This window comes from Solanum verrucosum, unplaced genomic scaffold (genome assembly GCF_900185275.1).
Source record: "Solanum verrucosum unplaced genomic scaffold, falcon-dt-bn FXZP01000196.1, whole genome shotgun sequence".
Taxonomy (NCBI): Eukaryota; Viridiplantae; Streptophyta; class Magnoliopsida; order Solanales; family Solanaceae; genus Solanum; species Solanum verrucosum.
In genome coordinates this window covers 2,521,989-2,534,362 of record NW_026020420.1, presented here as the reverse complement: position 1 = coordinate 2,534,362, position 12,374 = coordinate 2,521,989, and the positions used below count along the sequence as shown (strand labels likewise).

The 12,374-nt window shown below is 32.1% G+C and overlaps 3 protein-coding genes across 3 annotated transcripts; 2 read left to right on the top strand and 1 right to left on the bottom strand.

The window, feature by feature from the left end:
• Positions 1–885: 885 nt before the first annotated feature.
• On the bottom strand, positions 886–1,576 carry LOC125807120 (transcription repressor OFP6-like). Its single transcript, XM_049486891.1, has one exon. The coding sequence runs from the start codon at positions 1,489–1,491 to the stop codon at positions 922–924; it is 570 nt and encodes a 189-aa protein (XP_049342848.1). The 5' UTR covers positions 1,492–1,576; the 3' UTR covers positions 886–921.
• A 3,386-nt stretch (positions 1,577–4,962) lies between these two features.
• On the top strand, positions 4,963–6,568 carry LOC125806928 (putative HVA22-like protein g). Its single transcript, XM_049486682.1, has 5 exons — positions 4,963–4,994; positions 5,092–5,190; positions 5,890–5,946; positions 6,037–6,316; positions 6,470–6,568. Exons 1-5 carry the CDS (start codon positions 4,963–4,965, stop codon positions 6,566–6,568), a joined length of 567 nt encoding a protein of 188 aa, XP_049342639.1.
• Positions 6,569–7,385: 817 nt separating this feature from the next.
• On the top strand, positions 7,386–11,776 carry LOC125807102 (2-Cys peroxiredoxin BAS1, chloroplastic). The gene is made up of 7 exons (XM_049486872.1): positions 7,386–7,752; positions 8,672–8,746; positions 9,594–9,675; positions 9,795–9,874; positions 11,013–11,138; positions 11,282–11,395; positions 11,487–11,776. The coding sequence occupies exons 1-7, from the start codon at positions 7,543–7,545 to the stop codon at positions 11,601–11,603; spliced, it is 804 nt and encodes a 267-aa protein (XP_049342829.1). The 5' UTR covers positions 7,386–7,542; the 3' UTR covers positions 11,604–11,776.
• Positions 11,777–12,374: the final 598 nt, after the last annotated feature.

Genomic DNA, 12,374 nt, shown 5'->3' with positions numbered 1-12,374 from the left:
CATAGTGTTCATAACATGTAGGATGAATCGACAGAGTTATTTATAATATTTTGCGGACTTCTCCATTTTCATAATTCTTCTTTCTTTTTACTATTTTGGTTTATATTTTTTTGGAACTGAAGATTTATTTGATGAGATACATGTACATTTTACTTTTTCTAAACCTTATTTTTATGAACTTACACCGAATATATTCATGTTGTTAGTAATATGCAATAATGTGAAATACAAAAAGAAAGTAATTATATTGGACAAGAGAGAATGAAAACCTCACATTGTTACTATTAGAAATAAAATATTACAATTTTCACAGCATTTTTACCACCCATTAATTTCTAAATATAATAAAAAAGACTGTGAAAATAGCATCTTCCTATAAATAAAAAAACCCACCCCTACCTTTTTTTTTCTTCCTAATTCAAGAAAGCTGAAAACAAATTACAAGAAAATAAAATATTCATATATGGAACCCAAAAAATAGTTATGGGTCTCATATCTTCATACTACTGCCTTAATTTTGCTACGTAGCTGCGGAGCTAGAATGTAGAAAGCAGGTTTTGATAAATCATAATAATCTTATATTTGTTTTTAAAAAATTATTTAATATACATAAATTATTAATAATTCAGTAACTTAAAAAAAACTAAAATTCTTAATCATAATTCATAACCTTCAAATTTGGTCTCGATCCCTTTCTACCAGAAAAAAAAGGTCGAGTCAAAATTTAAAACTTATGAATTAGGCTAAGAATTTTACTCCTTTTAGATTACCAAATTCTATATTAATAATTTATATTAAATAATTTTTTTTAAAAATAAATACAAAATTAAACAAACTTACCAATTTGATTCCTAAATTCATATTCTAGCTCCGCCGCTGAGTCAGTTATATATTTATGGAAAAAAAGTGCCAAACACGTGATCACCACCCTCCTCCACCGCCATCGTCACCGCCGCTCTCTAAAAACGGCGAGTCAGCACCGGTGACTCCAGGATTGACGGAGAAAACACAATGCCAGATCTCCGTAAAAGCTCTAACAATAATTCCATGGTAATACGGAGAATTCAGCTGCAAAAAACAATTGAGAAGCTCTCTTAATTCGTCTTTAGAGTAAATCTCCTTTTCCAGTATCATTTGCAGCATTGACTGCCGGAAATCCACGTAAGGATCGTCGGAATCTTTCTCGACAGCGACACTCCCGCCGCCGATTCTACCGAATCCTTGAACAGCTTGTTCGGCGTCGGAGGAGTAGTGTGCCGGAGACGGAGTCGGAGATGGAGAATAAGTGGTGGCGGTTGTGATCGGAGAATTAGAGGAAGAGTAAATTTTGGGGGTTTTGTGGTGGTTGAAGGCGGCGGTGGTGTCGGCGGAGTGGTGTCGGCGGGGCTTAGGGTGGAAAATGCTGGAAAATTTGGGCCGGATGCAACTGCTACTGCAGCCCAGTTTTACTGTAACGTTGCGTAAACTAACCCTTTTTTTGGTGGTTGACATTGCAGAATTAGCCAGAAATTTTGCAGAGCTTTTTTATATGAATTTGTTTTTTTAAGGTAAGGTATAATAGTGAATAGTTTCACTGAAATTGTGAAGTGATGGCACATATAAACTCTACATGTCAACTGAAAAAACTGCATTAAATAATATTTTTATCTCACTTATCGGAATATGATCGTGCCAATTTATGTGTCTATGTTTGATTAAAGCAATAACATTTTGAAAATATTTTTAAAATTGTAGTTTAAAATAATCTTACATATATGGGAAAAAGGACAAATATACCCCGAACTATTGTAAATATTATGCAAATACCCTCCGTCATACTTTTGGGACATTGATTTCCCTGCCGTCTAAAAACTAGAGACTATACACCCTTTATACTAACGGACATACACGTGTCATAATCTTATCCACCGATTCAACATTTATCGACGGATAAGATTATGCCACGTGTCCCTATTTAGTCTTCCGTTAGAGTGAAGGGCATATATGTTCTAGTTTTTAGACAGCAGGGGCACCAATGTCCCAAAAGTATAACGGAGGGTATCTGCATACTATTTATGATAGTTCGGGGTATATTTGTCCTTTTTCCCTACATATGTAGATGACTAAAAATAATATTATTAAAGATGAAGGGAGAAATTTAAAATTAAATTATTTTTAAATCAGAAATTCATTTACTATATGGTTATCAATTAATGCTTTGATAAAGATTCACATGCAATTATTTTGTAAATAATAATCTGATTATATTAAGTGTATACTACTAATAGTTTTTACATGAATGGTGCAGTACACTACTTAAACCTAAAATTAATTTAATTTAGATGACACATATAGGATGCATTTATTTACTTAGCAAACAATTTGTGTAAATAAATTTTCTTAGTATTCTCTATTGCTACTCTAATAGCCAAGTTGCCTAATTAAAACTAATTAATAACAACCATATTGGTGACTAATAATGACGACAGCCATGAATATTATGGTCCCTCATTTTTTGTAAGGAAACCTTAATTACTTCCTTTAGTTTGAAGTCGACAAATTAAACATAAAGATATTAATAAATTATCTAGTGCTGCCCAAAAGTCATATTCTAAGAAAATAATACACTTATTTATATTTAGTTGTATCACTCCTAAATTAAGGGACAAAATCGACTTATGGAGTCGATTTTTTAATATAAATGTCAAATCGATTCATTGTACATCGTAATTTTACGAAACCAACATATAGGGTCACTTAAAAATTGAAGGATAAGTGATATTGATCATGTCCGTTGGTTTTTGAGATGGGTTTTTTCATTAATATTTAAAATATGTAGCTACTTGGAATTGAATCCAAATATTTTTTATGAACAATTTTACCACTCGACCAAAGCATGTTCTTTGATTAAAATATTTTCATCATTTTTAATTTTACTTTTTAACTATAATTTCGCACTTCAAAAATCGATAAAGAAATAAATTGTCAATCTTTTCTTTTATAGCGAGAGAAATACAATCGGGAGGAGCTAATTCAAGAACAGAACTTCTCTCATCATGGAGAGAGACTTCCAACTACATATTACTAAATGTGAAAAATTACATAACACAAAATTGGGTCGAGCTCTCAATTGCTAAACCATTTAAAAGTCTTATGTATTAATTAATGATGTGATAAATATCTACACAATTATATTACTTATGAAATAATGAAAGGTACCCACCCTAACCAACATGTGTTGTGGTGCATTGGTGGGAGTGTTTCACCCTTAACCAAAGGTCTCAAGTTCGAGCCTTGGGTATGAAAAAAATCTTGTTGGGAGCGCCACCCCCGAACGGGCCCTGCAAAATGTGATCCGAATTTAGTTGGAGCTCCAATATTGGCTCCGGACACCGGGCGAGAAATTAAAAAAAAAAGAAAGGTACCTACCCTATCATAAATATAACTCCTGCTTAACAAGATAAAATAATAATTAACTTGCTATAATAAATCAAAATAAAAACTAATAACAATATAACTTAAATCTAATTACTTAGATAAGCTTCTTTTTTATATTAAAAAAAAATTGAATTTGTACCACCATACAATATGTAGTACGTGAATATTATCCAACAGAGGTCATAAATGCAAAAACAAAAATAGAAACATATTCAGACGTAGGACATTATTACAATCATGAGAAAGCTGTGTATTCCATAGGCGGTACGTTGAAAAGACATTAAATGTAACTTTAAAAATGTTTATAAAATCGAATTAATAATAATAATTTATATGAAAAGAACTATATAAGTATAATACAAAGAGAAATTAAGAGGAATAGGGTTCTTACTCTAGATTTTAATATTTTGTATAATATGAAGTTGTAAACTTAAAGTATTGAAATTAATATTTAATAGTAATATTTATGTACGAATAAAGTAATACTACAATATTGATGAGTTATCAATTTATCCAATAACTTAACATTAAAAAAATCAAAACCAAACTGATAAATTGATAATAATTTCTTATAAAATCATTAAAAACTATTTAACTCAATAATTCAATAGCAATAAATCACCACACTTTTTTCGATTTATCGATTCGATTTTTCACACCCCTGCCATAATTTCCCCAACAATTCTCCTCTGGAACTTCTCTCCACGTCTGTATTTAATTGATGTTTTTATTTGCTCCAAAAGTCCAAACTCAATTTTCTAAAAATAAAAAAATGAATAAAATTAAGTCAACTGAAATATTATTTTAATGACGAAAATACCCCTTCCACAAGATAAAGTAACTGTTTTACATATATAAGACGTTTGTAGAATCCCAAAAAATCTTAACTTCCCTACAATCCTATTCTTGAGGCTAAAAAAAATTTAAGATTCTTTCAAATTCCTCTCTTTTCTAACTTCTACCTATTCCAAACAGTTGTCACCCTTACTATTTCATTATATCAAATTATAAAGAGGTTTGATCGCATATATTATGTAAAAGAAATAGACTTCTTGTGTAACTGTATCTCTATCTTATTACGAAAATTATAAAATTAATATTTTAAGAAAACTTATCTATAAATATTTGGGTAAACTCACTGTGTATATAACTTTAACTTTTCTCTCCAAATACTCGAATGATTAATTTAAAATTTATATTTCATGACACTTACATTTAATATGATATTCTTTTTAAAAATAATGTTTTACTTATGCTGACCAAAAACATAAGTAGGACTGCTTCTCACGTTTGTCAATAATTATATGTAATCTAATTATTCTAATTTTACGTTTCCTATTAAATTAGTGTCTCTTTTTTTAAAAAAAAAAATTCCGGCCTTTTTTTTTCTCTCTCTCACTATATATTTTGGCAAATATTATGTTTTCATAATTAATTCCTCTTTCACTATTGAAAACTGAAACAAAAATTGTTGAAATTTTGTTTAGATGGTTATTAAAAGGGTTTCAATTACTTGATTAAACACAAGGCATTTTGGAGTAAAAGATGTTGGGAAACTTCATTACTAGCGGTTTAATGTACGTTTTTTTTTTTTTTTTTTGGACTTTGTGATTTTTGTAAATTTTTTTTTTACATATTTAGATGATTGAATCATGGTTTTGTGGATTTTTGCAGATTGGTTCTTGGATATGCATATCCTGCTTTTGAATGTTTTAAAACTATTGAGAAGAACAAAGTGGAGATTAATGAACTTAGATTTTGGTGTCAATATTGGTAAAATTTTATTTCTATTGAAAATCCTCTTATTTTTATTATGAAAGTTGATTCGTAATTTCTCTTTGGAGTAGTGGATTTGAACAATTTAGAACTCGATGTTTGAGAAATTGGACCATAATTGTAGTTACTTATGGCAAGGGTCTATCGAAAATAGTTTTTCTAAAGATCTGCATATACTTATTCTCCCTAAATTCTACATGAGGAATTAGAATTATACTGATACGTTGTTGTGTATAATGAGAACAAACATGAAGAATATAATATGTATTAACGAAATGGATTAAAGTTATTTACGGTAAAAGTACTAGATATAAAAATGTAGTTTAACCTATTATATTAGGGTAGTTTAGTGTTATTTTCTCATGTTATCATAGATATTTTTCAATTATTACCTTATTAGCCTGATGTGTTAATGTTTTTCACGCAGTTGGTGTGTAGAACTTGAACTATAATGAGATTCATGACTTGGGGTTTTGAAAGCATTTAATATATCCTTAATAAATGTAACTAGATAGAGGATTGAGTTTGTTGGGATTGGTTAAACAAAGTCAACTATCCTTGAAGTGCATGTCTAATTTTATGTGATATCGATCTCCATCAGTACAGATATCGAATAACTCTGTCCATCAAGACTTTAATTGATGAGAAGAATTCATCTAGTGTCTTCAGTACTAAGAAAAAAATGTTTGTTTTCAGGATTATTGTCGCGGCATTGAGAATCTTTGAAAGCTTTGGTGATTTGTTCTTGTCATGGTATGTTAAGTGAAAAACTTATCTAGCTACATTAACATTTTTACCAAAAATGATACTACCAATATATATATTACATTGTTGTTTTTTTAGGTTACCAATGTATGGTGAGGCAAAATTAGCACTTTTCATCTACTTATGGTATCCAAAAACAAAAGGCACAGCATACATCTATGACACTATATTGAAGCCATTTGTTGCAAAGTATGAAACAGATATTGACAGGAGTTTAATGGAATTTAGAGCCAAGGCATGGGACTTAGCCATTTATTACTGGCAAAATTGTACAGAAATAGGACAAGCAAAGTTCTTGCAAGTGCTTGAGTATATAGCTTCTCAATCTAAAAGAGGAACACAACAACCCAAATCCGAGGTAACGTTTTCTTAACATGTATTATCAGTTACACACTTAAACTATCTGAACTTGGATATCCTTGTGGAATGCCTAAACAAATGATACTACTAGTCGATATTAATTAATTTTGATTTCTCTCGTCGATTAATTTCAAGTTTTATTCATTTGCAGATAAAAAATGAGACAACACACCGTTCATCTTCACCGATTGAAGACAAAGATTTTTATGGTGCAAGGGCAAAATTAAGACGTTCCAACAAAGGGGACTAGTTAGCCAAATAGTGGCACAACAACGTAAACGTTTTTGTACAATTGTAAAAAAAATGTGAGCAAACTAATTTTTAATGATTTCTTTTCTTTTCCATTTTGTTCAATTTTCTAGTTTTGACAGAATTATATAAGAAATGGAATTCTTTTGGTTATTATATTATAACTAATAAGGTGATTTGGGAGTTTGTAGTGGAGGCCCATACAATCAACTCTATTTTTTGAATTTACTCTTAGCAATTAAGAAAGACGTTGTCTCATTAGACAGTGAAATACAAATATCTAAGAAAGTTCTATTGTTATATTACGAGATAATTCATATCGATGTAATGAAAGTGAAAGATATATCCACCACAATAACAAAATTAAACATCCTGAATAATCACTTGTTGTCAAGCAAAGTCTCGCAAAATCTTCCTTCATCAAGAAATGTATTCACAACTTTCTACACTACTTTCTCCTAACATATTACTATTTTTTCTCACGTAAATTTACTTCTTGTTAATAGATAAGTAAGTCCAAAGTTATTGGCACATTTTATGATACATTTTTAGGTCACATATGATTATGATCCCACTATTTGATCTATTTTGCTTAAAACTCATGGAATCACCCATAAGAATGGTAATAGATGGATAAGTATTGATTCATCCATAATTAGATATTTTAGATTAATGTTCTTTCTCAATATGAAATCGTTTTTGTTAGGAAACATTTTATCTTCTACTATAAATTTAAATATAGATATTGAACATCGAATATGAAAACGAAAAAACCCCTCAACCAAAGGCCAAAATCCTTCCACAACATATGAATCAACTTATCCACCAAACCCTACACTCAAACTATTTCTCCACCTTTAACACTCCAAATTCAGTAGATAAGGCCAAATTCTTGTGCAGCTACCCTATCTTTATCAGATACCCTTTTCTCTACTGTCCATTCACTACTCATAGAGCATATTTTCGTTCTTTCCAATGGCTTGCTCTGCTTCTTCTTCAACTGCTCTGCTTTCTTCTACTTCTAGAGCTTCCATTTCCCCCAAATCACACATTTCTCAATCAATTTCTGTTCCTTCTGCTTTTAATGGACTTCGCAATTGTAAGCCCTTTGTTTCTCGTGTAGCTCGTTCAATCTCTACTCGTGTTGCTCAATCAGAACGCCGTCGCTTTGCTGTCTGTGCCTCTGTAAGTTTTTCTTGGACCCCCTTTTTTTTGCTTGGTTTTATCGCATTTTGAGTTGATTTTCTGAAACTATGAATGTTTTTGGAAAAAGGGTTTACTTTAATTCTGGGGAAAGTTTCTTTCTTTACCCACTTTTTGAAGGAAACACTTGTCGGGAATCTTAGTAGTTCGGTTGGTTAGTTGGGGGTTCGATTCCCCACATTATAATGCCGTCACCAATTTCCCCCTTCCCCTGGCCCCTATGTAATTAAAAGAAACACTTGTCTATTCAATTTACAACATCCATTTGTGAAACAATCCTCATTTTCTTATTACTGCATTTGTGTTTTGCACTTGAATTTGGAAGCTCAATGTGGTAGTTTGAACTTTTATCTATTAATCTTTGCTTTATAGGAGTTTTGAACGGAAGACACAGTGTACATTGGCGTGAGGCTTTCAGGCTTAAGCATTGTTTTTAGCATACTTTATACTTTGAATTGTAAGGCAATGCAAATTGTATTTATGGACTGGTCTTGGGGGAATGTGAATTAAAATTTATATGTTCACTTGTATCTAAGTTGGTACTGGTAGAGTGGTAAACTGGAGTTCATATCTAGGATTAACTATTATGGTATGTTGTGTGCTTCATAATAGTGGTTTTAGTTAGAACTAATGACCACCCAATGTAAAGGACAAGAAGTATTGGGCATGACTATCATGTAGATATTAGACTATGGATAAACCAGTCAACTTAGTTTCTGTAGAGAAACCAAAAGTTGCATAAGAAGACCAAGTAAAAATAAAAGGAAAAATTTTCTCGAGTTCTCAATCGTCCCAAGAACTTACCCTTTCTTTTATTTCAAGATTCTCTGTGGTGGTTGTGCTTCTTTTTAGATCAGGATTCAGCTATCTAATGTTGTTTCATATATGTTTTCATATATAGAGTGAACTCCCACTTGTTGGAAATCAAGCACCAGACTTTGAGGCTGAAGCTGTTTTTGATCAAGAATTCATCAAGGTAATATATTTATGTTATTATTACTTACCTGTAATTGGTGAAAAATGCTTAATTCCATTCAAAAAGTGTTGCTTAATTTTAGATTCCAAAACATGAATGATATATTTATCTTTCTGTATAAAGATTTAACTTATGACTCTTTACAATAAAATCATAATATTTGATATTATCACTCATTAACAACTTGGTTTTATATTGTTTTTCCCCCTCCCAGTTCTGCTTTAATTTTCTTTAAAATCATAAAAACAACAGATCTATGGTTTAAAGGTGAAAGTTCCTGCATGAAATATGAATATGTTTAAATAAGAGTAGTTTCGTCTCTTTTCCTACTGTTTTATCTGGCTCACTAGTTGCTATTTTCTAGAGTTTTGTTGCAAGAATGCAGAGTAAGGGATGTCAACGTAATATTTAAAACCACATAGGAAGTTAGTGTTGCAAGCCTAAGTATCCAGTGAGGTGTTCCTCTAATAAGCCAAAAAAATAAACATTCGGTAATCAATCAAATCTCAATTCTAAAATACTCTGTGTCAGCTAAGTTGCACTACCTTGTCGGCTAAGAATAACCACTATTGGTAAATTAGAAATCTTGAGGGAGTGTACATTGTTGGCTAACCCATCTGGTTGCAGTTGGTGATGGAAATGAGGACATAGTAAGAACAGAGTGTAGTACCACCTCAATAAGCAATGTTTCCTACTCATCTTAAGTTATATGAAGTTTGAGATAATATGGCTTAGGTTCTTACTTCACTTCCGGACCCGTTTAGGAACTATTTGACATTTGCACATTTAATTGAATTTTATGGATTGTATCTGCTGTTTGCAATTACAATAATCCTTTTTTATCCAGGTTAAATTGTCCGAGTACATCGGGAAGAAATACGTGATTCTCTTTTTCTACCCGCTAGACTTCACATTTGTTTGCCCTACAGGTTGGTTTGTCCCTGAAATTTCTCTGCTGCCAATTTCAGATTATTCGCATTAGTTTTCCCTAACTATTTAGGTTGCGAAATGTGTTGTTTTAATGTAATATCTTTTTCTGTTACTGTAGAGATCACTGCTTTCAGTGACCGTTATGAAGAATTTGAAAAGGTGAACACAGAAATATTGGGTGTTTCTGTAGACAGTGTGGTGAGTATTCTTTCCTTCAAATTTCTATTATGAAGTTATAAATTCATCAACTTGTATGTTTATGCTCAGTTCTTTCAGTTTGTGCACTTCATATGCTTACTAGTATAATGTGATAGTTTAATTGTTATTTCTTCAATTTTCCTATAAAAGGGTTAGTTTTACCTAATTGGTTTGTAAGATCCTTTAGATGCACGTATTCCACTGGGGGGACGATTGGGGCGTGGACGTAAGGGTTTTGTGATGTTGTGCTGCTAACTAGTATGCCTCTTTCATTTGTTTGCAACTCTGTGTATCTTTGCGATGTAAGGCTTTAAGCAGAAGCCTTTAATATCTAGTTTATCTGTATAGACATGACTTGACTCACATGAGCAAGGGTTCCTCATCACTTTTTCTTTCGCTTTACATGGATGAGAGGGTGGGTTTAGGTTAGGCAGGGGTGGATCAAGGCAATGTTAAAACAAAATTTGTTACTTTGAGAAAGATATAGTGATATTTGGTGAAAGAATCTCTTTTCCGGATATAAAGGAAGAATTTTTTCCTTTAAAAGAAGAAAACTATTTAGTAATAATTGGCAAACAGTTCAATTTAACTCATAATTTGTTAGTGACATAATATTTTATTTAAGTAGGGACGCACCGAGCCAGGTTTGTAGTTCAACTCTTTGGATTCAAGCTTTGTTTGGCTCAATTCCTTGAAGTTCGGATTAGCTTACCCGGAGAGGAGTCATGTATGCTTGGTTAGAAAAACCCTTGGCCAAGCACGACCATTGCTCAGAGTGGAACCCTTGACTGCTGCTTGTTGGGTTCAACTTTCTAACATCTTAATCTTTAGACTGAAGGGATGTTATTGTGGAGTGGTTGAATTTTCTTTAACCTTTTCCACTTCTTCTGCGGCAGTCACTGAAATAGCTTATGACTTATGAGAAACTCTTGTACAATGAAATTTATATACACTCCAAAGATCTGTTTGACAAGAAATAGTGTGAAGGTTCTTTTCGGAGTAGATGATAATATTGTGGTGCCTCGGTTATGGACTTATTTGCAATTATTCAAATCGTAATATCCAATGATTTTTGTCGCTAGTCTCTTGAGTACCTGTTTGATCTTTTATTATTAATTTCATGCTGTTGCTCTTGCAGTTCTCCCACCTTGCATGGGTCCAAACTGAGAGAAAGTCTGGTGGTCTAGGTGATCTGAATTATCCATTAATTTCTGACGTAACCAAGTCAATTTCAAAATCATACAATGTACTGATCCCTGATCAGGTATGTCATTCCGAGAGTCTCTCATAATTGGTTCTATCTCCCCAAAAAGGGAGGAAACAATGTGCTTCATTTGAGATCATGTTTACACATTCTGGTGCTAAATGAAATCAGCTTCCTACGATTTTTCTGGTGTGTTTTTTCAGGGGATTGCATTGAGAGGACTTTTCATCATTGACAAGGAAGGAGTTATTCAACATTCAACCATTAACAATCTTGGAATTGGTAGAAGCGTCGATGAAACATTGAGAACTCTTCAGGTATAAATCGACCATTGTATTTAGGCTTTTGCCCGTACACATATCAGCCTCGTATGATTTGCTTATAATTGCTTTGGGTGTGGAAAAACAGGCGTTGCAATACGTTCAGGAGAACCCAGACGAGGTGTGCCCAGCCGGATGGAAGCCCGGGGAGAAATCCATGAAGCCTGACCCCAAGGGCAGCAAAGAGTACTTTGCATCCATATAAGGAGATGAATTAGATTGCTTTTTATCTAATTTGTTGTTTACAGAAGCTGGAGAGAACACTTTTCTGCAACATTTTTTTAAGGTACTAGTTGAGTTTTGGCATTTTTTTGAGAATAAATATGTACACTCATGTATTTTGCCTAATGTCACAATCCAAGCTTTACTTTGGCCCAACAGATCTTGCGGATTTGTCCCTTGGGTCACGCTATTATCAAATCAAAAGTGCACGTATCATGTGAATCTATGATATGCCTTGTTAAGCGTGTACCATATTAATATATGATATTTCTTTTCAATGTGCATTTCTCGAACAAAGATGATTATAACCTTGAGTCATCAACAAGAAGAGTCTACTATACTTTCTATGTCATCTGCTCATAGCGAAAACATACTATAACGAACATAATTCAACTACGACTTGGTCTAGAACCACATGTTATAAAAAATATTTTTATGAGAATAATTAATAGGATTAAAAACAACCTTCGATTGATTAGATCATATTTCTATTGAAAGATTCCACATATTTTGGAGTCAACTATTTTAAAATTGAAATGGTTTACAACCAATAACTTTCTATTAATCAAAGATAATTCAAGAATTGATCATATAGCCACCAAACAATTATAATGTAACAATAATTATAATTTCATACTAAACTAATTATGAAATAGATTTTATTTGTCTGTTTTGTAATCTAAGTATCAAACTCCATATAATGGACCTCATCTTATACAAGCTCTCAGTATGTATTTATAAATAATAAAAATCA